At 41.0% G+C, this 27,995-nt stretch overlaps 1 protein-coding gene across 2 annotated transcripts; it reads right to left on the reverse strand.

Annotated features, from left to right (window-relative positions):
* Window positions 1-20: 20 nt before the first annotated feature.
* On the reverse strand, window positions 21-27,995 carry entpd1 (ectonucleoside triphosphate diphosphohydrolase 1). Of its 2 annotated transcripts, none has more exons than XM_085170951.1 (10): window positions 27,762-27,995; window positions 18,650-18,777; window positions 18,143-18,260; window positions 14,668-14,818; window positions 14,167-14,326; window positions 13,842-14,045; window positions 13,421-13,678; window positions 5,642-5,755; window positions 5,366-5,503; window positions 21-1,889 (listed from the first exon to the last, which is right to left on the reverse strand). In XM_085170951.1, exons 1-10 carry the CDS (start codon window positions 27,775-27,777, stop codon window positions 1,680-1,682), a joined length of 1,497 nt encoding a protein of 498 aa, XP_085027077.1. In that variant the 5' UTR covers window positions 27,778-27,995; the 3' UTR covers window positions 21-1,679. The 2 variants fall into 2 exon arrangements, with proteins under 2 accessions (XP_085027077.1, XP_085027078.1); XM_085170952.1 differs by lacking the exon at window positions 27,762-27,995 and adding an exon at window positions 19,819-27,730.

Below are 27,995 nucleotides of genomic sequence, written 5' to 3' on the forward strand. Positions count from 1 at the left end.
GTGTAAAAGTGCCAATCTGATTTTTTTTTATAAACTTTAGTTATTTTATTTATACAGTAGTATCTTCACATTCACGTATTCATTATTTAAGACACTTACATGCAGACCGACGTGGGTACAAGCACACTTTCAGGTGTCACACATTCAAACTCAAACACACACACACACACACACACACACACCACACATACACTCTTATACAGGAAATGTCCTTCAAGCAGGGATGCACAACTGTTATCCTTGAATCTGTATGACCTTTAACCTCCCCACTACCTAGTAAAACAGTCAACACAAACACAAACATTTGCAAATGTCCTCTATCTCATTTGCCACTCACACATACTCACAGTGCAGTGCAAAAGTCTTAAGCCACCCTTCATGTCTTTATTTCTTGCTTGGAAAATGGGGGATGGGGTAGTGATTTAATGAAACATACAAATATACATGGAAACACAATAAAACTCAAGCAAAAAAACGTTTTTTTACAAATGCAACATATCTGAAGGTTGAACTACTTTTATTCTTTAACACAGCCTTTTCTCTCTTGGGCAAGATTTCTTGTAATTTTTGAGTAGAAAGTAGTTGTCCAAACATCTTGAAGGACATTCAAAGCTCTTCTTTGGATGTTGGCTGCCTTTTGTTCTGTTCTCTTGCAAGATGATCTCACACTGCTTCAGTAATGTTGAAATCTGGGCTCTGGGGAGGTGAATCCATGACTGATAGTGTCCCATTGTGTATTTTTCTATCCAGGTATGCTTTTACTGTCTAAGCAGTATGTTTTGGATCATTATCACGCTAAAAATGAATTCCCTGCCAATCGTTTGTTCCAGACGATGTTGCATGGTGGATAAGATTCTGACAGAATCAGAGCCAGATACATTTCTCCAGTTATATGTCAAGTCTTTGCTGGATTCTTTCCTATTGCTTAAGGAAATCACTTAAAGATAACTTTCATCTCCTGTAGATAGTTTTTCAGGCCTGCCAGTTCTTCCTTGTCCAGTTTCCTCAATTTATTTAAGGACACATTGCACATGATGCTGAGATATTAAGTTTTAAAAAATAATAGCTCTTTGTTGGTGAAAAAGACATTTTGTGCCTGTTAAACTGTGTTACCGTTGGCATTTTTCACGAATTCAATGAAAGAAATGTAAACACATGATACGCTTTTGCAACAGCTGTTAATAACAGAGTGCTTAAAGATACTATTTAAAATGAGTTCATTGCTAAGTTGTCTGTTTTGTGTTGACAGAACACTAGTTCATCCCTTGAGCTAGGTGTCTTCTTTTATACTTGAATGACTCATAGGTCAGCGTTAAGTGGCTTAAGAAAAAAAATCCTCTTAAATGGCGAGGTACAAAGACTGAACTGAAAATAAGTGAAAAAGCAGCAATGTCTAAAGAAGAATTGTGAAAGACCTTCAGGAAGTCTAGAGAACTATTGCTCAAGAGAGCTTAAAAATAATACTTGTTTGTGTAGGTTCTCAGTCATCAAGGTTATGGTTGTCTATGGAGCTTGGAAAGAAAAGAGCCTGGACTTCTTTAAGTTTCTTGAAGACGGTTCACCTCTCGCTGCTTAGATTACAAGTACATGTGGCTCCTTGAAAGGAAAATATAAATAGATGAGGAGTGACTCGAGATTTTTGCACATAACTGTACATGCATACAAACGTTTCAGAGTGTTTATACAATTTGTGTTTTCTTGGAGCAACGGGGCCAGAATATGCGGAGGGCGAGAAGTAAGAGGAGGCCAATGAGTAGTATTGTCATGATGGTTACTATGGAGACGTAGCCGGCGTGGGGGAGAGGGGGTGAGTCAGGAGCCTCAGCTGGGATCATGTTGGTGAGATTCAACATGTAACCCAGAGTCCAGCCTGCATCACTGCCTTTTATCTGGAAACAAAGAAGAAGGGAAGCGATCGCCATAAACATAAACTGTTGACAAATTCAAATAAAAAGTGTTTAAATTCAGTTGTCTTAAAAAGCCTTGCTACTACTAGAAGATCTTCAGTATGCCAAAGCACTGATTAATGTGCCAGTCCAAACTCTCTTTTAAGTGTTCAACCCACACACTAGGGATCAAGAGTTCAGGTTTTTCCTTTAATTTGTCACCAGTCAGTATAGCGAGGTTAACCTGATGTAGCGGCTTATAGTGAAATGCCTTCCTTAGGGTATTATGCGTAATTTCAGTCATACAGCATATGCTTGCTAATTGTAAAAAAAGAAATTCAAAAAGTAAACATCGAAATTCTTACACGAGATGTTAATTAGAACTGTGACTGCACAGTCTGAAACAGCTGCTGGTCTACCCTTCGCTAACTGGGTCCCCCATCTAGCTACAGTATCATCCAGTGCCTGTAATAGACCCCACATTGAGGGGTTCAAAGAACACCAGCAGTTCCAATCAGCATTATTGTGAATCAACGTTTGATGTTAATCCTTTGTTTTTCAACTACTCAGCCGTGTTATTTATTCATTTTTTAAATAAATGATTATGATATTTGATCACACAGAATCCAATTTGTGTGCATGTCTGTGTATAATTACAGCAGAGTAATAATTGTCAGAGTTTAAAACAAGGAAGCAGACTGGCTGCTTTCTTGTTTTTTTGTTTTTTGCCACCTAGTCTTTCTGGAGTAATACGAGGTAACACCCAAACTAATCCTGTTGTATTGCATGTAGGTTGAACTGGTTTGAGTTTTTCTTGTTATGGTGTGATTTATGTCCTTTTATGACTGCATTTTAAGTCTCTAGAACAGAGCAATAAATTCCTTATCTGCTCACTACTTTTTTCTAATCAAGGCTTCTTGGAAAGAGTTAAGCATTCTCGTGTGTAATATAATTTAACTTTTAAAGGGGCTTTAATTGTGGCTCAAGAGTTGGGAGTTCGCCTTGTAATCGGAAGGTTGCCGGTTCGAGCCCCGGCTCGGACAGTCTTGGTTGTTGTGTCCTTGGGCAAGACACTTCACCTGTTGCCTACTGGTGGGTGTCAGAGGGCCCGGTGGCGCCACTGTCCGGCAGCCTCGCCTCTGTCAGTGCGCCCCAGGGTGGCTGTGGCTACAATGTAGCTTGCCATCACCAGTGTGTGAATGGGTGGATGACTGAGTGTGTAAAGCGCTATACAAATACGGCCATTTACTATTTTACTCAGAGGATGTAACCACTGATAATGTTGCCAACTTGGCTGCGAGAGAAGGAGGGTGAGTGGCTTACATCTAGATCTACACCCATTAGCAACATACCTGACTAAATACATGATTAGGGATGGGTATCGTTTAGGTTTTATCTGATACCGGTGCCAAACCGGTACTTTTGAAACGGTGCCGGTGCTTAAACGGTGCTCGAACCGGTGCTTAAAGAATGGAGAACACAAAATTGGTCCAAAAACCTCTCATGTTTAACTGTTTCCCACTTTTTATTTGGTCATTTTTGCCTTTTTGGCCAGGGTGAAGGGAGTATCTGCCATCAAACAAGAAGACAGCCGCATGTAGCTATGATGGTGTTTGCTAGTTCACCTTACATACATTAATGTAATAACGTGGTTAGCCTACTCAACGTAAATTATACACGAACAACATTAAGCTACTCACGCAGAGAAGAACGGCTGCTGCTGCCATCATCATCCTCATCATTTCTGCTACACTGGCAGGGCTAGGGGCCAGGACTCTACTCTTCAGCTTTTTGGGGGATGTTGCTAACTCTTCGTCCGATAACAGGCACCACACCTGCAGTAGATGCGCTCGGTGTGAGGTCTCGCAGCAAGCTATCAAATACGGCGCATTTTTCGGCTTTTAAAAAAAACGCTATGCGTCGCCAGGTGTTTCATCGGATTTCAGGTGTTACCTCCTTTCCACAGTATCACCTTAAAGCACTTGTTGCAGGCTGCTGAGTTTGCATCTTTTGCTGTGAAGTACAGCAAGACTTTTGACCGCTTCGCCTTGGGCATTTTTAATCTGTAGCTCTGCTCTAAAAGAACTTACGTACCTGGACCCGCCTACTATCCCCGGAAACGTAAAATGATTGGCTAGAATTCAAAGTGTATCACATCTCAGGAAAAAAAAGCACCGAAATAAAGCACCGAAATGTGCGCTGCTTTTCGGTCTGGTTACTACCGTTTATGTCAGAACCGGTGCCATCATGGCACCGGATACCGGTACCCATCCCTATACATGATGAGTTTTTAAATCATGATTTCATTTATTTATGGAAAAAAACCCATCTAAACCTATCCTTGCAAACCCGAAAAAAAGTAATTGCCCCTTAAACCTGCTGTAAGAACTGGTTTTGCTGCCCTTTGCAGCAAAAACTGTAATCAAGCATTTCCTAACTGTGACAAATATGCAAAAAAACAAAAACAAGAAGTTGTTGTTTACTGCCTGCTTTTTCACAGCACTGCGCGGTAGAAGAAGTAGGTGTGAATTAATGCAAAGTTTAGTCCTCTAGATTGTATACTATATTACAGCATCTTTTAACATGCCGTGAAATCCTGATCCCTGATCCTGATCATTGTTTGTATGGCTTTCTTGATGACAGCATGTGTGTGTGTGCAGCTGGCTGAGGAGGTGGTTGCTGAATATTCCTCTGAAGTGTAAAATCTTTGCCGTGTTTCATATAAAAAAGGAATTGCAATCTGTTTTCTGGCTGCTTGATTAGGTTACGTGCAATATTCTGCGTAGTCTATTTCCCTTGTGTGTTCTGTGAGGAGACAACTGAGAGTCTCGTGTTAATCTGAAACCTAAACTGAAGGCTGACTTTGCGCTTTACTTCAGATGAGAAGAGCTTTGCTGCTGTGTAATTCACAGGCTGTTGCTACCTACTTTTTGAATCACTTTTAAGGTGGTGGTAGAGAGTGGTTCTGTTGTTTTGAGGGGTTTTATGTCCTCTATGCTTTGCTTTTTACTTTCTTGTTTGAACAGCAGAGCTTTTTGTTTCTGCAAACTGCAAGCATATTAGATGTAGCTGGAATAGATTAGTGTTGTCTGATAAGGGTGCTATGAAATTCTTAAGTAACCCAGAGCTTAGTTAGCTCTTTGTCAGCATAAAACTTGTGCCCGGTATTTATACCAATGCTTGTTAAAGCTGGCCTCCCAAAGGACAGCTGAATGCTCAAACTGGCAGAGAGGATTACAGTTAGTCCAAGTTAAATGTAATCCTAAAATTTTTAAACCACCTTTTACACAGTTGAGGTTTTTCCACACCTGTCACTTTCCAACAGAGACTTAAATGTGTCCAGAAAGATGGATGTTACAGTAGGTATTTGTTTATATATGCACTCACACACACAAGCACAAGGCCAGGTCAGTATGACCTATCAGGTGTGGATGTCTCTCTTTAAGAGACAGGAAAAAGCTGGACAGTGATCTACTGACCTTCTTGATGAATTTTATGTTTGAGTAAGTCTCTGCAGTGAAATTATATCCTTCTGTCAACAGGGTGAGGATGTAGGTGCCCGAGAAGCAGTACTCAGCCAGATACTTTACGTTTACTCTAGGATGCTGCTTCTTTATCTGTGCAGGAAGTTCAAACGCAAGGATACAATCAGTGTACATTACAGGCAGGCTGAAGGACATAGATAAGACACAGAAGGGGGTGACTATGACAGAACATTTCTTATGTGTATAACCAATGTATACATTTTCTCTGACCTTATCCCAAGAGGTAGCACAGTACTGGCTTAGCTTTTCCTTCACAGTTTCAAGGGGCATGGATGTATCCGTCAAATTGAGGAAGTTCATCACAAAGTAGTAAGCAGAGAACGCCTAAAATGAAAGATGAAAAGAGAAAGCGATGAGACAGGAGGAAATCAGCATATCTCTAGAAAGTGAAGTAATCAATTTATAAATACTACGGAAATTTATTGGACATTTATTGAAATCATTATATCATAATCATAACAATTGCCACTTAAACCACTATTTTCCCCTAAATATTTTAGAATAAGGTATTGGCTAATTACCCTGTTCATTACAACTGCAAGGGGATGATTTTTTTTTTAAATAAATTAAAATTTTGTTTTGATTGTTGGGGGTGTGGCTTATTATGACTGAGAGGTGGATCCTAACACAGGTGGCTGTAGCCGATAGCTGTGTGCCAGGTTTCAACATGGCAGATTTACCACATGTACTGCACTGTCTGGGCATCTTAACCATGTTGCTGGGGTCTGTTGCAGTTATACTATAAGAAATATGGCTAGCTGTGTGATTAAGGTGGCAACAACCGTCAAATTAGTCTTTGCTAATTAAAAAAAATAGTCTGTGGTAGACAGTGTTGGGGAGTAACGGAATACATGTACCGCCGTTACGTATTTAAAATACAAAATATGAGTAACTGTATTCCGTTATTGTGGTATCGCAAGAAATTAGTGGTTATATAAATATATGAGTGTGTTGTTTAAAATGGTAATGCCATGAGAGGCAGTAGTGGTTCTATGTTACATTTATGTTGTAAGGAAGAGGAAGAAGTGTGTGTCCTGTAGGAGGCAGTAGAAAAATGGATGCTCGTGTTCTGTACATGCCCCGAAAGAAAGGTTCAGTAAACCAGTTGCAACGATACTTCATTGTAAGTCTCAGTTATTGTATTTTTATTTTTTGAAGATGCAACATCTTTTTGGCGACGAGGACGTTTAGGGGAAGGAGTTTGGGCGATCGGACAGAAAGAAAAGAGAGAGAAAAAAAAAAAAAGTGATCGAGTCGGCTACAGGTTTGGCTAGCTTTTCAAAGAATGCAAAAGTTTTCGGCTGGAAATAGAAGGCAGTAACCTCGAAGCGGAAATGGCTACAATTGGCACGCTAGTAGCGTTCGATCCAAAGAATCAGACTTGGGATGAGTATACGGAAATACTCGAGCAGTTTTTTGCAGCTAACGGGATCGACGATGCAGAGAAACAAAGAGCGATCTTAATAAGTGTCGTCGGAGCAGCGACGTACAGCTTGATGCGAAACCTTCTCAGCCCGGCCAAGCCCAAAGACAAAACCTTCCAAGAGCTGGTGCTTCTGATGAAAAATCACTTCGATCCGAAGCCCAGTGAAATTGTGCAAAGGTATAAGTTTGACTCTCGCTCCCGCAAGCCGAATGAAACCGTCATGGAATATGTAGCGGAGCTGCGCCGCCTGGCTCAGGATTGTAACTATGGCAACACGTTACAACAGATGTTGAGAGATAGGATCGTCTGCGGAATTAAGGATGACCGAATTCAGAGACGTCTCTTGTCAGAAATAGATCTCACTTTTGACAAGGCTTTGTCAATTGCAGTAGCCATGGAGACTGCAAATAAAAATGCACAGGATCTGCAGACCTCAGGTGCGTCAGCAAAATGTTTCAGTTTCACTAAAGGACAACAGGAGAGTCGTACCTTTAAAGGAGAAAGTAAAGAGTGTTATCGTTGCAAAGGAACCAAGCACACAGCAGCAGACTGTAAGTACAAACAAGAAAAATGTCATGCTTGTGGTAAAATGGGACACATAGCTAGAGCTTGTAGAAGCAAGACTAAACTGAACCAGAAAAAGTATGGATCGACATATGTAAAGAAAGAAAAAAAGCAGAGTTCACACTACAGTACTCACAATGTGGGTGAGAAAGCAGAGAACAACAAAACTGATAGCTCTGAAGATGACTCTTTCATGTTGAACTGTGTCAAGTGCAGTCAAGGGCACAAAAGAAAACTGTTCAAGTTAGGGCGTGGCAGTGTGGTACACTTGAGAAGAGTAGACCCCTACACTGTGGATATGCAAATTGATGGAAAAAAGGTGAACTTTGAAATTGACACTGGATGTTGCCTAACAGTCATGAACGAAGCAACATTCCGAGAAACAGGGAAAGACAGCAAGCCCCCCAGCCTGCAGCCCATCAAAATCAAGCTCGAAACTTATACAGGGGATCCTGTTAAGGTGGTTGGTGCAACACGAGTCAGCGTCAAATACAAGCAGCAGAAAAAACATCTGCCCCTGGTGGTGGTCGAAGGCAACGGCCCCAGCTTGCTAGGTCGAGCTTGGCTTGAGGAAATTAAGTTGGACTGGGGTGAAGTGAAAAACAGTTGTAACAACAGAAAGCTGCACCAAGTCAAAACAACAGAAAAAGCACTTCAGCAAGTGTTAAGTAAACATGAGAATGTATTCAAAGAGGAATTGGGCACCCTGAAAGGAATGAAAGCTGCTATTCATGTGAAAAGTGATGCCATCCCACGCTTCTTCCGTCCACGTTCTGTTCCCTTTGCTATGCGAGCAAAAGTCGACGAGGAAATAGACCGACTGTTGAAAGAAGGCATCATCTCGCCAGTGAAATATGCTGAATGGGCGGCACCAGTAGTGCCACTCCTGAAGCCCACAGGGACAATAAGACTGTGTGGGGATTACAAGCTTACTGTAAACACCGTGGCTTCACTGGAGCAGTACCCAATACCCAGAATGGAGGACTTGTTTGCCACACTGTCCGGGGGTAAGCAGTTCTCAAAATTAGACATGAGCCACGCTTACCAGCAAATACTCTTGGATGACAAATCGAAAAAGTATGTGACAGTAAACACGTCTCGGGGGCTGTTCACGTATAACAGATTGCCATTTGGAGTGGCCTCTGCTCCAGCAATATTCCAGAGGACCATGGAAAGTCTTTTGAAGGGGATTCCTCACGTAGCGGTGTATTTAGATGACATCTTAGTGACTGGAGTGGATGAGGTAAGCCATCTACAGAACCTGGATGAGGTGTTGACCCGGTTGGAGGAAGCTGGGTTGAGATTAAAGAGGTGCAAGTGTGCTTTCATGCAAGAGAAAGTGGAGTACTTGGGGCACATAGTGGACGCCCAGGGGCTCCACCCGGTAGAAAAGAAAGTTAAAGCAATCATGGACGCACCTACCCCCACAAATGTCACTGAACTGAAAGCTTACTTAGGGTTGCTAAATTACTACAACAAATTCCTTCCAAACCTGGCAACCCTGTTGGCACCCTTACATGAACTTTTGAGACACGAGGTACGGTGGACATGGCAAAAGAGACAAGAGGAAGCATTCCAGAAATCCAAGAACCTGTTGAACTCAGCAGAGGTGTTAGTTCCTTATTCTGCTGACCGTGAGTTGGTTCTCTCATGTGATGCATCCCCATATGGGGTAGGCGCCGTATTGTCACACAAGATGGAGGATGGAAGCGAGAGACCTTTGGGGTTCATGTCACGCACACTCTCTCCTGCTGAGAAAAAGTATTCTCAGCTTGACAAAGAAGGTTTAGCTGTGATATTTGGCATCAAGAAATTTCACAAATACTTGTATGGCCGAGTTTTCACGATTTACACAGATCATAAACCCTTGATCTCACTGTTCAATGAAAAGAAGCCTATACCTCAGATGGGCTCACCAAGAGTACAAAGATGGGCCGTGACATTGAGTGCTTACGAGTACAACATCAGGTACAAGCCAGGAAAACACCATGAAAACGCGGATGCGCTCAGCCGGTTGCCGGTACCAGACTCAGCACCTGAGCAAGAGATGGCTGAGCAGGTTTTGATGATGGATGTACTGGATGACACATTAGTGGACACTGCACAGATCAAACGATGGACAGCTAAGGATGTCTTGTTGTCGCAAGTCCACGAGTACACCTTAAAAGGCTGGCCAACTGAGACCGATGCCTGTTTAAAGCCGTATCGACAGAGAAAGCTGGAACTGAGTGTGAGGGATGGTTGCGTGCTCTGGGGAGCCCGAGTAATTATTCCCACCAAAGGCCGAGACAAAATATTGAAACTCCTGCACCAGACTCATACAGGCATGTCGAAGATGAAAGGCTTGGCAAGGTCTTATGTATGGTGGCCAGGGATGGATGAGAACATTGAAAGAGAAGTGCAGGCATGTGAGGAGTGTCAGAAACACTATAAGTCACCACCTACTGCACCATTACACCCTTGGGAGTGGCCGGAGTCACCATGGTCCAGAATCCATGTGGACTATGCAGGGCCTTTCCTCGGGGAGATGTTTCTAATCATTGTGGATGCTCATTCCAAGTGGATGGACATTTACCCTGCGAAATCCTCTACATCACAGGTAACTATAGAGAAACTGCGCCAGAGTTTCAGTGTGTTTGGGCTACCTAAAATGTTAGTTTCAGACAACGGAACATGTTTCACAAGTGCTGAATTTGAGTCATTCATGAAGCAGAATGGAATTGACCATGTGAGATCAGCACCTTTCCACCCTTCTTCAAATGGGCTGGCTGAGAGGGCGGTCCAGACCTTTAAGGAGGGGATGAAGAAAGTCAAAGGTGATACCTTGCAAACCAGACTGTCCCGATTTCTGTTCAGTTATCGCATCACACCGCATGCCACTACTGGTTTATCACCTGCAGAGTTGATGATGTCACGGAGACTCAGATCAGTTTTGGACTTGCTCATGCCTGATGTGAAAACAAAAGTGCAGCACAAACAATTGAAACAGAAAGAAAATCACGACACCAAGAAAAGACTGAGAAGTTTCACACCAGGAGACAAGGTCTTCATCAGAAACTACTCCTATGGCCCGAAGTGGATTCCCGCAGTCATTGTGAGAGCATCGGGTCCAGTGTCTTACATTGTTACCATTGGATCAGGTCAAACTGTGAAGCGGCACGTGGATCAGGTGAGAGCAAGAGTGGCTGACACTGTTCCCAGTACACCAGACAGGGAGGTGGAGCCATTGCATGACAAAGAAGCAGTGCCTGAGTGCTTCTTGCCATCAGAGTTGGACACATCGCCACAACCTCCGGCAACGGAGTTGCCCTATGCTCCGGAGACTCCGGCTCCCGGAGACTCCTCAGTGACACCCGTGTTGCGACGTTCCCAGAGAGAGAGACGTCCACCAGAGACTTTAAAGGACTTTGTTAGATAGAGTGAGATCTTCCAGGAATAGAGCAACAATGCGCTCTGATCTCACAGGAAGGACGTACCTTCCTAGTTAATAAAAAAGAAAAAAAGAAAAACATGGAAACATATGTATGGTTGTATGGTTACCTTAATTACATGTTGATTGCTTGTTAAGCATTCTTTAGATAAACAGTTATTTTGTAAGTCAAGGGAGTTGTTGACTTAAGGGGGGAGGAGATGTGGTATCGCAAGAAATTAGTGGTTATATAAATATATGAGTGTGTTGTTTAAAATGGTAATGCCATGAGAGGCAGTAGTGGTTCTATGTTACATTTATGTTGTAAGGAAGAGGAAGAAGTGTGTGTCCTGTAGGAGGCAGTAGAAAAATGGATGCTCGTGTTCTGTACATGCCCCGAAAGAAAGGTTCAGTAAACCAGTTGCAACGATACTTCATTGTAAGTCTCAGTTATTGTATTTTTATTTTTTGAAGATGCAACAGTTATAGTTACCGTTTAAAAAGGTGGTATTTAGAATACAGTTACTTTGTTGAAATAAATGGATTACAGGACTGTTTGAGTTTTGTTTGACAGCTACGTTCTGTTGTTCCAGGTGGCAGCGTTACGGTTGCCATGGTTACAGGGTGACACTCTCTCTCTGCGTGTTTCCTGAGTGAGAGAGGCCTTTTTGTTGTTGTTGTGCTAAGCTAATAGGCAGAATGCTACAGGTATAGCTCTAAAGAATGTAGCATCATAGGCGGTGTAGTCCGTGCTGCAGGGAGAATGGACTGCCATACCCGTTATGTGTCTGTGAGCGAGGGAGGGAGAAAAAGGAAAGTACGAGCTGTCATGAGCAGAAACGGGAGCTGGAAGCATGTAAATATAATAATAACCACTGCAGCCAAACAGAGTGCCTGAGGAGCCCAGTTGTAAGTAAGCTATTAAGACTCGACTGTACACCGTGTTCGTGTTTTCCTCCAAAAACAATAAGTTCCGTTGGAGCAGCCTTTCAACGCCTCTCTCTGTCTCTCGCTAGCAAAGTTGACCCAGACAACAAAGTAAAGCTAGTTTTCAGCTACGAGCCCGACACAGAATCCACCGTATTAGCCAGAGGTCCCTTTACTACGGTTCGGAGCCGCGGACCTTCAGTAACAGTAATAAATCACAGCAATAGTACATTCACGTAGTTGTAAACAGCATGATAATATATTAAGTAATCCAAAGTATTCAGAATACGTTACTCTCATTGAGTAACGTAACGGAATACGTTACAGAATACATTTGGGGCATGTATTCTGTATTCTGTAATGGAATACATTTTAAAAGTAACCTTCCCAACACTGGTGGTAGATACAATATTCAGTAGTACTGCAATGATTTAGTTTATTTTTTCGGGGGGGTTTTAGAAGGGAAACATGCACGTTTTCTATTCTATCACTACAACCTAAGTATACTGTCTCTTCAGACTGATTATTGTATCAGTTAATGTTACAAAGGTTTATTTTCTTATTCAGATCAGGAAGATGAGGAAACACAAGCGCTTTTTGCTGAGTCATTCCACAATTAATGCCAGTCACATTAAAAACAGAAGTAACTCAATAAACTGGTACTTCGAGGATTGCAGAATCGATTATACTGTATGTTGTGTAACCCCTGTGCACGCCCAAACGACACGAGTGCTCTGTGCTTCCCACAGATAGATTCTGACTCAATAATTCCAGTTGATCCTCTACTTTGTGATACAGCGAGTTCACACTTCTCACAGAATCGTAATCAGATGGGGTTGCTCAAGGGGTGGGGTAGAAAACAGCATAGAGGGAACTTCGAATCAGCATCTGTTGGGTGTATTCAGGTCATAATTTTTCTGGTTAATTTTCATTCAGGCTTTTATAACATTACTGAAATATTTCCATTTGTTTTCTTACTGGTCTTCTGTTTTGTTTTCTATAAAATTTGCACACAGTGAATAAAAGCAAATTAGGAAGCCATGTACAGCTATAGACAGTCCACATGATATAACTGCATTATTTTTGTAAGAATTTTCTTCCATGTTGGATGCAAAATGCGTGCCCAAAATGTGTGCACTTGTGTGCATACATGTGGCTGCTCACGAACAAGTCTCATGCTATGGATGAACTCCAACCCCATGATCATAGCCTGCATCTGCTGATAGTAGTCTATGTTTTGTTGTGCAGCCTTGTAATCTGCGAGTTGTGGTTAGAGAGGTTAGAGCTCACAGGGGATCTTCAGAGCAGACGTGAGCAGTATAAAAGATATAGCTTCTTGGACCGAAAAATTAAGCAAATGAAAAAGTGCCCTAAAGCTCTATTCTGTCTGAAGCCAATAGACTTTAGGCACCGTAGATTCTTTCTGTCTTGACTTAAATAAACACTCTCTTGATGAGTTCATGTACTCAGTCGCTCCTTTTGGGTCAATAAAAGTGAGGATAGTCGGGCAGTTCTTAAACTTGAACAGGGTCATTCTCACAGATGTGGCAAAAAATGAATGAATAAATGCATGAATGCTAAATGCTAAAACGAGTCACCAGATATACTTGGATGACTGTTTATAAACCAGGTTAAATCTACACATGGAGAAACACTCACTTACCCCGAATGGCCCCTGCAAAAGAGGCTGGAAGACCCCATTGAAAGAGCATCGGCTGTATTTGCAGGAAGTAAAGTTAAATACACTTTTGACAACTTCTTGGCATTCTTGGAAGTTTCCTTTCCCAATGTGATAAAATTTTTCTGGAACTTTCTGAGGTTTCCTGCCTGACACACAGGGGCTGTCATAAAGGACGGAGTAGTTCTTTGTCTCATTGTAGCCTGAGTGGAAACAAGGATCCAATACTGTTGTTGCACCTGACTAGGAGAGAGAGTGAGATAGTGAGGTGCAACAGATGGAGAACAATGACGCCTAAGTACTTTTGCACATTTAAGAACATTATGGCTCTCTAAGATAACATCCCATATTTGATTAGTTTGAACAGTTCATTCACAAAACACAGGAACCAAGGTCAGAAGTTTACCTGAGTGTGATTTGCCACCACCATTTTTAACGCTTGGTCTTTTCCGTAGCACAGGAAGCTGTGAGTATACAGGTTATAATCATTTCCATAGAGTCGGAAGTTGACAGAGTTGATCGGTGACTCTGAGCCGTCAAAATCATCGGATATAAAGCTAATTTGAGTAGACGCCCCGCCAAGGTCAAGAGCGCCTGTTGTTTTCAAGCCCTGCAGAAGAGGTAAAATGACACTCGGTCAGTGCAGAACCGGGAGTACTGGCACACACAAAGTACGTCCTCAGTGTGGACAAATGTGCACTGACCTGTATGTTTGATGTGCACATACTGACCTGTTTGAGACGATCATCCAAGTAGTTGACTGTGACCCACCCGAACGCACCCTCTTCCTGCCCACTGAGGATTCTTGCTCCCTGATAGGAGAAGGGGGAGTTTCGCAGGGCTTTCTCCACAGCCTGAAATACGTTCTTTGATGCTGAGCTATTCACAATACTGCAGGCACACATGGCACAAATGTAGGTGTGAGTCACGTCCACAAGTCAGATCAATACAGCAGCCCATAAATAATATATACATTGTATTGTGCATAATGGCTTTGACAGTAGCCTATTCACTGTCCTGGCAGTTCTTGTGGAGATAAATGACAGGATGTGCAAATGCAAATGGTTACAAAAAATAGCACTATTTGCACTGCCAATGCAAACACAGTTTCAGATTTTAGACAGGGGATAAGCTAAATAGTGTCAGCATGAAAAGCTGTTCACTGTGGGTGTTTTTAAAAAACATTCTTTTCTAGGTTTTATCATGAAAATGTCTAAGCTTGTGCGACATACTCCAGCAGCCTCATTCCTGCTGTGGCTCCCAGATAGAGTGGGGTCTCGTGAGCTCTTTCTTTGGGGACAGTCTCCTCAGCCTCGCCCATGCACTGTTTCAGAGACTCTCCTGCTTTCCATGGTTCAGACGCATAGCTGGAAATACCTTTACCTGTTAGAACAAAAAGTCAGGAGAGTCACTGGGCAGAAATTTAGTAACAATAAAGCACAGCGAGAGCCTTGTCTTTACAGCTACCCTTCTTGAAAATTCACTCATTTTTAAAATTTCAGGAACTGTTCTGTATTTCAGAAGGTGACGGGCCAGGTAAAGATGTTATTGAGGTTAAATGAACTTATAGAATAAATTGCCTAATACTAGGCAAAGATGCAGCCAGGAGTGCCTTACTAGTTTCAGTTCAAAATATAACACAGTTATGGGTATTTACATGTATATCATGTATCTAATTAATAGCGTTATTGGTAATAAATGACTTTTTTGTAAATGACAACAGTTTAATTAAATTATATATACCATGCTTAAATTTTAATTATTCTGTGTTTATTTGGTACGATACAGTATCTATATTTGACTTAAAGTCGGGAAGCTGTAGGGAAACACCCAGTTTGGTGGTCTCTAAATGTCCGTGGGTACTTTTAAGGCTTACCAATAAACATACAATAGCTCCTTTGTTTAGTCCACATAAAAACAAAAATGCTATTCTGCAGATTTGCAGGTGCCAGACATGCCTTTTTTGCTTGCGCATTGACTTCCTACAGTCTTGTCATCACCATGAGATTGTGTTGGCAATAAGCTATTGTTTTTCATTTGTCTGTCATTGCTTTTACAAAATAACTACGTCTAGATTCTCTGGAACCAAAACAAAAACACAGATAAAGATTTTTCAGAAAACAGAGAGTACAGTTACTAATTGGATGTGAAGGGACTAGGAATACATGTGTAATTGTTTTTATTCTGTTAAAATTATTAATTGGCTTACTGAATACATAGCTACCACAGTATTATCAACATACAACAAAACATTAAGCCAAAAATACATCTAGCTCTGTGTATAGCAGTATATTCTTTTGCTCTAGCATAACTTGCTATTTTAAGCTTTCACAAAACAGGCATAGCATTAGTTCAGACAGGCACCAAAGTTCAACTGATCTTCATGCCAACCCACTTCAACTAATACCCTCCTACACACCTACAGTGGCTTGCAAAAGTATTCTGCCCCCTTGAACTTTCCCACATTTTGTCACATTACAGCCACAAACATGAATCAATTTTATTGGAATTCCACGTGAAAGACCAAAACAAAGTGGTGTACACGTGAGAAGTGGAACAAAAATCATACATGATTCCAAACATTATTTACAAATAAATAACTGCAAAGTGGGCTGTGCGTAATTATTCAGCCCCCTTTGGTCTGAGTGCAGTCAGTTGCCCATAGACATTCCCTGATGAGTGCTAATGACTAAATAGAGTGCACCTGTGTGTAATCTAATGTCAGTACAAATACAGCAGCAACCATCAGAGGTTGTCTAAGAGAATATTGGGAGCAACAACACCATGAAGTCCAAAGAACACACCAGACAGGTCAGGGATAAAGTTATTGAGAAATTCAAAGCAGGCTTAGGCTACAAAAAGATTTCCCAAGCCTTGAACATCCCACGGAGCACTGTTCAAGTGATCATTCAGAAATGGAAGGAGTACGGCACAACTGTAAACCTACCAAGACAAGGCCGTCCACCTAAACTCACAGGCCGAACAAGGAGAGCGCTGATCAGAAATGCAGCCAGGAGGCCCATGGTGACTCTGGACGACCTGCAGAGATCTACAGCTCAGGTGGGGGAATCTGTCCATAGGACAACTATTAGTCGTGCACTGCACAAAGTTGGCCTTGGAAGAGTGGCAAGAAGAAAGCCATTGTTAACAGAAAACCATAAGAAGTCCCATTTGCAGTTTGCCACAAGCCATGTGGATGACACGGCAAACATGTGGAAGAAGGTGCTCTGGTCAGATGAGACCAAAATGGAACTTTTTGGCCAAAATGCAAAACGCTATGTGTGGCGGAAAACTAACACTGCACATCACTCTGAACACACCATCCCCACTGTCAAATATGGTGGTGGCAGCATCATGCTCTGGGGGTGCTTCTCTTCAGCAGGGACAGGGAAGCTGGTCAGAGTTGATGGGAAGATGGATGGAGCCAAATACAGGGCAATCTTGGAAGAAAATCTCTTGGAGTCTGCAAAAGACTTGAGACTGGGGCGGAGGTTCACCTTCCAGCAGGACAACAACCCTAAACATAAAGCCAGGGCAACAATGGAATGATTTAAAACAAAACATATCCATGTGTTAGAACGGCCCAGTCAAAGTCCAGATCTAAATCCAATCGAGAATCTGTGGTAAGATCTGAAAACTGCTGTTCACAAACGCTGTCCATCTAATCTGACTGAGCTGGAGCTGTTTTGCAAAGAAGAATGGGCAAGGATTTCAGTCTCTAGATGTGCAAAGCTGGTAGAGACATACCCTAAAAGACTGGCAGCTGTAATTGCAGCAAAAGGTGGTTCTACAAAGTATTGACTCAGGGGGCTGAATAATTACACACACCCCACTTTGCAGTTATTTATTTGTAAAAAATGTTTGGAATCATGTATGATTTTCGATCCACTTCTCACGTGTACACCACTTTGTATTGGTCTTTCACGTGGAATTTCAATAAAATCAATTCATGTTTGCGGCTGTAATGTGACAAAATGTGGAAAAGTTCAAGGGGGCCGAATACTTTTGCAAGCCACTGTATGTGACAAATCATAAATCATAAACGGTGTGCCATTGCTTAATCTGCCTACAGTTGGTGTGTATCTCCAAGCCACTTTGCAACCCACCTACACTCCAGCTTCTCATTTTCAGGTAGTGTCTGAATTGATTAGTGCGTTATCTGTTGTCAATTTTTTTTCTATAGTGGTCCTGGGAAGTTGAACAAAATCCATTTATAGACTTAACACAACATTTGAAACAATGGCTGACTCGGTAAGGTGTTGCCCAGTGCCATTTGTCATTTAATATGAAATTTAATGTGAAGACTTTTTAAGGAACCATCAAATGTGTACTCAATAATGCTAATGAATAATTAGTAAGTGGCTATGCTAATCCACCAAGTCTCTAGATGTAAATTCTGATCAGTCTTTGGCTTCAGATGCAGTTTTCTTTAAAAGAGCATAAGATTTCAAACTGAATGAAGAGAAAATGAATCACCTTGGACTTAAGGAAAATAGTATAATACAATTATACTTAATTGTAGCTTTTTAGAAGGAATCATTATTAAACAGGAATATATCATTTATGACCAAATTTACACACGCACATACACAAACACTAATAGCTATATCAGTAAATATGCAGATTCATATGCAATTTCCTACATATTAATGCATATACGTAAGTTTGCACTGTCATATGAGAGTATTTGTGCAACATATACTGTACCTTTGACTTTGCAGGAGTGTGTCTGTTCAACTCTGCCAGTGTTGTTATCCTTCTCTGCTGGCCACTGATAAATATAAAGAGCTGTGTGGGAAGATCCAGCGTCCAGCACAATCCCATACTGGAGGAGGAGCGGAAAAATAACAAATTCTAGTTAATTAGTTACATGCAAACATTTAACATCAGGTTAATAATTGTATAAACTACATGTTGCCAAAACTGTAGCACCAATCCATGTGAATTAGGAGTACAGTACTTTATAAAAACTAGACCATGCTTTCAGCTGTGAGACTCAAACCTGGGTCTGCAACTGTAACTAAAGAGATGATTTAATGTTATTGTTGATATCCGCTGGCCATATTTGGTGGTGGATTTGTAAAGCCGGTTGTACAAGCTGAGGTCCTATACTGACAAGATGCCTTATTTGGTTTGTGGACTTTGGCTTGAGATTCTTGTGTAACACATTTGACTCCCACACAGGGAACAGGTCACAACATTTCAGTACTTTACCTTGTACTTTTGGGGAACAGGTTTGTTCTGCAAAACCGCCACCGTCACCAGGGCAACAATCGCTATGACACCAATCACAATGATGATGATGGTCACAGGCGTAGGCCAGGGGTTCTTCTCTTTCATCTCTGAGAGCGTGGGTGGAGAGACAGACAGAGACAGGAAGGAGAGGAGAGGCGAGAGGGTAAAAAGGGGAAGATGGGGACACACTGTTAAATAAGTATGTGTTTAGCCACTCTTGGTTCCAGATGTGGCGTATGTCACAGCATGTGTGTGCTTGGATGTTGGAGAGAAACTGTGTTGGAAAGAGCGTTTAATTGTTTTGTTGTGTTTTGTAACCAAGGGCTTTCTGATTTGGGGTCTGTAAATTGTTGCCAGACTGTTCATTGATTTTAGGGGGAGTTGTTATTTCAGCCACAGCACATTAGAGAGGGTATCTCACTGGTGTATTTAACATGGGCTGAAAGATCAGATATCCACTATGAAAAGCACTTAAAGAGAACTATTATTGTGGAAATACTTGAACTGTTTGTACAACACAGAAGGACAATTGGATATAATCAAAAAGTCAACTCTACCAAAGAAAGGCTGACCTATTAATTCAATAGCTATAGTCCCACAAGAGTGTATGAAAACAGTGATTAAAGATTTCAACATGTGCTAGTTATTATTTTGATATTAAATATTACTTTTTTGGTTCTCATTCCTCTTGAAGTACTCCGAAGTATAGAGCTATCACAATTGCTCTAATGGGATAAAGTCAAAATGCTATAGCAGATAATATGCACTTTTAAGTGCACAGTTTCAAGAACAGACACAAAAAGGGTATAAAAGGCTGTCTGTGGTCACAAAGCTACTGTGATGGAAAATCAATGAATAAGATACCAGTATGAAAGCAAGCCCACATATACAAGCACACACATGGTTGTTTGATTAATGCCAGGGCAAACGAACTGACAGATACTGTCGAGGCGCGCACGACAGCTGGCAAAGCAGAAACTGACCTACCGGCAGAGTACAGGACAAAACAGTTTTTCTGCCTACTTCACCAACAGTACCCGCAGCACCGATAGTTAAGCTCACCTCAGTCTACTGTGAGAAAACGCACTGAAAGACTGAAAGTTAAAGCACATTAAACCCAGAGGCACACAGCGAGCGAGAGCACTTACCTCTGTTGTGTACTTCAGACGGGTAAGGGACAGAGACAGATAGTGAAAGGGAGAAAAAGAGAGGGGGAGGGTATGTGAGAAAGGGAGAGAGGGTGGAAGTTGAAGGCAAAGAAAATATGGGCTGGACGGGGAGAGGAGAGAAGTGACAGAGGGAGGTAGCCGGGTGATAAGATGAGGAGAGGTTTTTCCGTCGTGGCCGGACACGGATTAGAACAGAGCTGTATGTGTGTGCATGTGTGTGTGTTTGCGTTGTAGCAGCTTTAAAGCACTCAGTTTCCTCCCCAAGCTGGGACAGCAGAGCTGGTCGCTATGGAGATGCAACTAAAGCGTGTTTGTGCGTATGTCGGCGCGTTCTCGTGTGTGCATGTGAACCCCTTAAAAGGGACTCTCTCTATGGGAGCTAATGAGAGTCACTCTGCCCAGCACTACTCTTTCTACCCTCTGTTCATTCTGTGGGATGTGTATGAGGGAGGAGGGAAGTGGGGACTCCCTTGTTTGACTGTTTCTTATTATTGGAGACTGTGATGTCATCTCAGTGACGGATCGGAATTCCCTTCTGTTCTGTAAGGCTGTGTGTGTGTGTGTCTATGTGTGGGGTGTGTGTAGAAGAATGGAGGTTGTTGAAAAGTTTGTGTGTGTGTGTGTGTGTGTGTGCGTGTGTATACCCCTGAACATGACCTGCCTGCAGATTTGTTGATCCATTCACAGATGGTTTCTGTCATTTGTTTTCCTCTCTTGCAACACACATGCACATACATAATCAAACATACACTAGAGAACGATTGCCAACCTTCCTAACTTCAGAGAGCTGTATAATTCAAGCCTTCCCACAATAATACATTACGTACACACTCCTGTAATAAATATCCTGTAATTGTTTCAACATCACTTCCAAGAAATGGCGTTTAAAAGCATTTCCTGTACACCCATTGAAGCAGACTATCCATTTCTAACATTTGACACAGGTGATTTTAAGAAATCCAACTTTTAGAGTTACTTAAATACTGTAACAGAGTATAAAAATACATTTGTCATGTGGGTCTCCCAAATATGCTGGCTCCCTAAATCATCGCTTGATTGTCAAAACTTGAAGCATCCTTGGTCTGGAATAATGGTAACAATAAAACAAATTAAACGCCCACTAAATTGAAATAAGCAACTTAGATGCTTGAAAAATAAATGTCCAAATGGAGATATTTCAAAGCTTGCAAGTTCCTTGTATTTTCACTCTCAGCTCTGTACATAGTACAACCCAGCACATGACAGTAGCTGTAGACTTGTAAAAGTACATTATGTTAAAACAGTGATAAAACATTACCGCAACAGACTGACGAAAGGTCAGCTGGGATAGGCTCTAGGCGCCTGAATTTGGAGAAGTGGAAGTGTATGGATGAATGCATAAGTATTCTTTTAAAGCCTATTTCCTGTAGCTTTTAATACAGCTTGATGGATATTTCCTCTCTAACAATGGCTACATGGTGGAAGTCGGAAGAGCAAGAACTTTCTTAAGCCTGTACTTTTAAAAAAGTTGCACATAATTATTATTTTAATATATACATCTCAATTTAGTTTTGAACTCTTGCTTTTAAGGCAGTTTGTGAGTTTGCGATTAACAAAGGGTAGATCTGAATCAGAAACTGAGGACACTGCAAGCTCATATGTTAGGCACTTGTCTATCAAAAGTCATCCCATAAAGCAAACCAAGCTTTATTGTCTGTTCGACACTAACGGGGGACCATGATTTACAAAATGTATAACATCCTGTACTAAAGAAGAGTTATGGCTAGTGGTCGTAACCATAAACTAATAAGGAAAATGTTTACTGAGCCAATGAATCAAGTGAGAACTAGGGATTCAGACATTCCTTTGTATCCAGAGGAGTCTTCCTTGAGCAGTGTGAGGATAATCCAGAAAAAAAACTTCAGAATATTCAGCATTCATTTTGAATTAGATGTAGGTGATTATTTTTAATATGAAACAATAAAATGTTTATCTGTTGCTACAAGGTGCCACCAACAACAGTGTTATAGTCAGTGTTGGGGAATAACGGAATACATGTACCGGCATATGTACATATTTAAAATACAAAATATGAGTAACTTTATTTCATTACAGTTACCATTTAAATGATGTGATGAAGTTATAATTAGAATATAGTTATTTTGTTGAAATAAATGGATTACAAGGCAGTCATTTCCTGTTTCATATGTTAGGCTATCCCCTCCCTAATTTTGGTAATTAAATGCATTGCCGGAAACCCAAACAAAACACGCAATAAGAGGCTCTAATGTAAGCGTTGGTGGCGTCAGTTACACAATGAACCCATTAGGATGCTTCTCTGCACTTACATTAGGTAAGTGCATGGCTGACCCTCTAACTGAAATGGGTCAAAATGACAAGTGTTGCAACTGATGACCAAATCTGACATAGAAAAATTATAGACTTTTGAAGTAGGTGCAAGACAAAGTGCCTGAAATTAACCCAGAACTGAAATTGGAATTTTTGTATTTTATTTATGGGAAAATATCTAGTAACACAGCATAAGTCAGACGTAAGTACAAAAATAGCCTAGGTAGTGTTCTTCTTCAAAATTGTAAGTAAATGTATAGCATAACTGCTTAATGTCTTAGTTTAAAAATAAATAAAGTAACATATCTTTGTTCCTGTTTAGATAACCTGCACTATATTCTCTCGTAATAAAACTGAAATTGAAAAAACATTTTCTACCTGGGATGCTGTCACCAGATGCTTTCAATTCACCATTGTGCTTCCTCTCATTTGGAGTTAGTGGGAACTCCAGCAGTTTTCAGTGGAATCATCAACTGCTAGTATCTCCGCCTTTGTAGCCTTGATGGCGCGTGTTTTGCCTTAAATCATGAAACAAGTTTATTTCCACCTTTATCGGGGGTAGTTCATTTTGGGGGGGTTTTTCTGCATATTTAAAGTAGTGTGCTTTGCCAAGGGTTCCCAAAATTGCTCCATGACACGGTTCTCACTGTTGGACATGTTGGGCCTTGTCTTGTTTGTGTATACTAGAAAGGATATGACACTTTTATATCATATGAAAGTTTTGACCTGTATTATTGTAGATGATATGGCAGAACCCTTCTTAAAATTTTCACACTGAAGAAGGAAAAAAAGACAGCATTGATACTGAAGTTTCCACATTAGTTAAGCTCATCAAAAGCTTATATAATGCCACTAACTCAGCATTCCTGTCTGAACTACATCATTTGAGGCTATTCACTTGCTTCAGAAGAAATATGGACTTAATCAAACTTTTTCTTGAGGGCATGCAGCTGCAGAGGTGCAAGAATGAAGCCACATGTTGACGTATTAAACATTTTTAGAACTGGATCTTGTTCATCTCTAGTAAATATAGGGTCTCATCCTCCTTTGGTGGTTGCCTGGGTATTTCTCTGAATTTTCTGGCATTTTGTAACCAGTAAGAGCTGACTGACTTCCCGATTGAGTGTGTAATGTCTTTTACCATTGGGTAACCATTTTCGATCACAAGGCGATCGCACAGGTCAACTTGTAGCAGACCTCTGTCCAAGTAACAGTGGTCTGATTCAGATTTACTGTTGACAGATTATTGAATTTATGCAAATAATAAGCAGACAGACTGACCCAGTTCCCATTTTCACAGCAACCACTTGAAAGGCAAATGGATCATAATTCATTCCAAATGTCACAATAACTGTGCTTTTGCTGCAGTCTCCAACAACTGCTTTAACTATTCTGACTTTGACATAAATAAAGTAACAAAACTTGGCATCAGTGACTCACTCCGTTAATTACAAGTGACTCCTACTTATTATCGTACAATATCGAAGTCTAGAAGTGACGCGTAACCAAAGAGTTATAAAGGTGGCAGACAGAACTGAACCTTACCCTGTCTTAAAGTTACTGTCAAGTCTGAGTGTGCAGCAACTTGGAGCAATTTGTCTCAAAGTCCTCCTGTCATTTGCTTTGAGATTAAAGTGGGGGAAGACTGCAACTTTATATGTAACCACGTAAGAATGATATAGCTGTCGGCTAAAAGGATACCAAAACATGCTGAGACAGAAAATGAGGGTTTACCTGAGCAGAAAATTTGGCAAATGACATCAGAGGAATTCTCTTGCAACATCAACAGGCTTTTACATACGGAATAAGGTTTGCTTTTCTGTGTTGTGAGGAACTTTAATGGCACTGCGCCTTCTCGAATCATTAGAAATATAAGCATAGTCTAATCCTTAGTCTAAAACCAAATATTATTTCCAAACATTCGTGTGAACAAACAAAACTCCCCTCACCACGCACAACTGTCTGCCAGATACACACACACACAGTCTCCTGTTCCCAAGCATACAGATTTGGCAAGCATTTTCCGCAGACACGCCGCCAGTGTTTTCATTTCCGATCCCTTGTAAGCACAATTGTGTTGCTGAGGTGGATTGTTTGAACCTCGAAGTCATGACAGAGTGGTGGGAAAAAGATGCCACAAGGGGCCACTGGAACAGCATAGCATCTGCTATCATTTAGTTGACATCCAGAAATCTTTTTTTTTTTAAGATTAAAGCCTTTTTTTTATCATGCCCTAAATTTGCTTGAACTTTTACCTTTCAGGATGCAGGCAGTTGAAAGAACAGGGTTTAAAATAACATTTACAGGAACCCCTGCTGCCTAAAGTATGCATGAGTGCTGTTTACATAGACAACATGTGGAGCTTTTATCTATAGAAACAATGTTCAGTAACTGTGGCACATAGAATAACATTAACAGCAGAAAATCCATCCGTACACTCATCCTTCTGTCTCATGGTGATCACTCCCTGCACTTTATGCAGTCGTAAATGTACTTGTGTAAGACTTTAAGAATTTAAACATCATACAAAAAACCCGATACAGATTTGACTTAAATTCACAAAAAAAGAAAAAAAAAAAGCACTGAAATACCTCTTTACTGTCAGTATGTTAAAGAGCACTGAGGTTTGTTTGTTTTCTGAATGGCGTGACACTAAAAAAAATCTCCACCCCTGCTGATGGGAAAATTTGGACTCATGAAACGCCTGTCATAAAGATATGGAGAGGAAGAGAAAGAAACATAGAGGAACATGATTGAGGTTGTTTTGCATCAGCAGATGCTGAGAGGGCAGTTGCTTTACATTTAGTGATGAGTCAATGGGTGACGCAGCTAGAGATTTGCTCGTGTGGTTTTATAATGACGGGAAGACGAGACAACAACCTGCCTTCGAGGCAGGTCTTAAAATGTTGTGCTGCTCTGGTGGTTTGGCTTTAATTACTCATAAACATATGTGGACACACGCAGACTGTCTGAACGTACATCTGTGTGTGTTGCATAAAGACAGACTCAGCAGAATGTGCCTTAGAGCATAGTAATCTAAGTGTTTGTATCCTCTATTTAACAAAAAATAAATAAATAGATCGGTGGTGGGAAAGTCATCCAGTTTAAAAAGAACAGACATAAAAGGAAGTCATCAAATGTGGAAGGTGTATATAAACACTAACTGTCAGATGCAATAATTAAAACTAAAGATTACTACAGGTTCATGATATTAGATATCTGCAGTGGAACAGCTGGAATGTTTTGTTCTCAGGTGTTGTGGAGGAAGCATTTAAAACCATTTAAACCAGTTCAGTACCAGTAAATTGTACCGAGCTGCTTGTAAGTGCAACCTGATACTTGCAAGCTGATGAAAACAATATTTTTTAATATTAAACTTTTGGAATAATGGATAATGTTAATGTTGTACAGGAGCAAACAGAACTTGTATAGATTCTCAGTCATCTAGGTTGGGGTAATTTGGAAAAATTACATTTTTGAAGATATTTCCGCTGTCATTTAAGAGGCTTCTTCACTTCTAAAAACACAGTTTGGGTGGAGGTTGTCCTCTTTTTGCAGGTGGTAATGAGGTTGACCCATAATTGATTGTTAATGATAAAAGGCATTGGTCATTACAGTCACTAGAGGTTAAGGTTGAAACCACTGTGGGAATTTGCCCAGGCCTGTTATTTGGCCCAGTGAGATCTTGTCAACTACAAATTTGTGTATTTGCACTCCCTGTTTGGTCATACACCACTACTGTATTTATTCAATGGTAATTATTAAATCCAGGTTCTTTTTCCCATAGTTTGTTTTTGTCCTCGCTCTGTCTTCTTCTCTCTCCCCTCACTCCCAACCAGCTACAACAGATGGCTGCCTTCCCTGAGGTTTTTTTCTTCCTTCCCACTGTCACCAAGGGGTTCTCTCTGTTATTGCATGATCTTTACAAAATAAAGCACCTTGAGTCAACTGTTGTGAATTTGCACTATATAAATAAAATAAAATTGATTTCAGTGGAGTGCCTCTCCTCCTCACGGACAGGCACATGGCGAAGAGTTTCTCACGCGCATCACAAGCAGCTATGCCTCGCCAAACAACATCCTTGACTTATTCTATGAATTTTTGTTTCCACATGTTGTGTCCTCATTTGTTGTTTATGTTAAGAGGGAGGCAACATCGCCTACTTGGCAGATCTATAAATATATTTTAGACTTGTGAATTGTGAAACAGCTTCTTCCTGTAAAGGGGAACCTCTGGCAACATCATATGATGAGAAATGTGAGGAACCATCCCTGCTTGCCATGGGGAAGTGATCTGTCCTTAGTGCTTAGTCCAGTCTGACCTTGCAGGACAGACTGGTGCTGACCTCGAGCTCAACTGGACCAACATGAACTTAAGCAGTAAAAATAACTATTGCTGTTTCAGTCCAAAACAACCCAATGAGTAACCAGTAACACAATGGTGTTTTCATGATTGCTCTTTTGCTTTATCTCGACACTTTTAGATAAGCTACATGTCACCAAACATGCACATATGTGACATTTGTACACATTTGTGGTAATGACCACACGTTCCTGATGCACAAGGAGCCCAACACTAACCCCGGTACGCTGTAAGGACTTTGAAGAGACAAGTCGTCCAAATTAGGAATAAACTAATTTTCTTCCTGACATCTAGTAATATCAAGCTTTTCAGATTGTTTTTATTTTTAAGTGCATATAAAAGCGACTCATTTGTAGTATTCAGAAACACTGACAGTACATGAACCAATTTCCTGAGAATATGAGGAAGGTGGAAGGCATTTGACACCAACACTGACTTAACTGGATTTTTAAATTCAATTATTGCAATAGTAACAATTTTTTTTAAAGAGGACTAGGCTATCCCAAATACTAAAAATGAAAAACTCACCACCACAAATGTAGTTGTACTTCTTTGAATTTGCAGTGCTCACATCATTGAAAATGATCTCTAAATGACTAAAGAATAAGGAGAATAGAAACCGGAAGATAAGCTGAAAAATGTTCTCTAATTCAGAGACAGCTTAAACTAAACTCATTAATTACTTTTCACTCAGTTAAAAGCTGTACCCTTACCCTCCTTCACAGTGATAGAATAATCAGGCAATTATCAGTACAAATACCCATAATAGTTTAACAGTCAAACTGATTACATGATTAGCTGGATTCAGTTAATATGATAAAAATAGGGCTAATAAAAAAGGACTTTGTCTGATAAACTGTAATTAACCTTTCTTAATCATGGTAGTAACTCTGTGTACGTGTGCCACTGTGTTTGTCATCAGCTACACATGGCCCATCAGTATCCCACTGACTCACATATGTTGAACGCACATGAGACATCTGGTTATGCCGTCTGTACACACGGTCTAGCACATGCTGTGGAAAAGTGATCGACCTGCCTCCGTGCACTGCTACACAGCTGCTACATGTAGTAAGGCAAGTCACACAGTTGGAAGAGAACATGCACTCACTTGACGTTTAACGTCTATTGAAAAGACTGCTGCAACATCCTACTGCTGGATACACTGGCAAGGATTTCCTACTTTTGTGCGTGCATTTGTGTGTGTGTACCAGTCAAAGCAGTACACCTACCTCTTTGTGCAGACATGGGTTCTTTCTCAGCAGCCACACAATGCTCTTTCTATTCTTTGCCCCTCTCTTTCCTCTCTGTCTCCCCCTTCCTCTCACTCTTTCTCTCTAACCCTCTGTCTTCCACACACTCTGTTTCCCCCCTCTCTCTCTCTCTCTCTCTCTCGCTCTCTCTCTCTCGCTCGCTCTCTCTCTCTCTCTCTGTGGTAGCACAGCTCTCAGCTCAGTCTGTTTTCA

Source organism: Neolamprologus multifasciatus, chromosome 8 (genome assembly GCF_963576455.1).
Source record: "Neolamprologus multifasciatus chromosome 8, fNeoMul1.2, whole genome shotgun sequence".
NCBI lineage: Eukaryota > Metazoa > Chordata > Actinopteri > Cichliformes > Cichlidae > Neolamprologus > Neolamprologus multifasciatus.

Excerpts from the sequence above, each read along its gene's own strand:
- entpd1 (XM_085170951.1), bottom strand. Across the intron at positions 18,261-18,649 it reads CTGTTCCCCAAAAGTACAAG|TATGGGATTGTGCTGGACGC; the intron begins GTAAAGTACTGA and ends CTCCTCCTCCAG. Across the intron at positions 14,327-14,667 it reads GCAGGAATGAGGCTGCTGGA|TATTGTGAATAGCTCAGCAT; the intron begins GTATGTCGCACA and ends GTGTGCCTGCAG.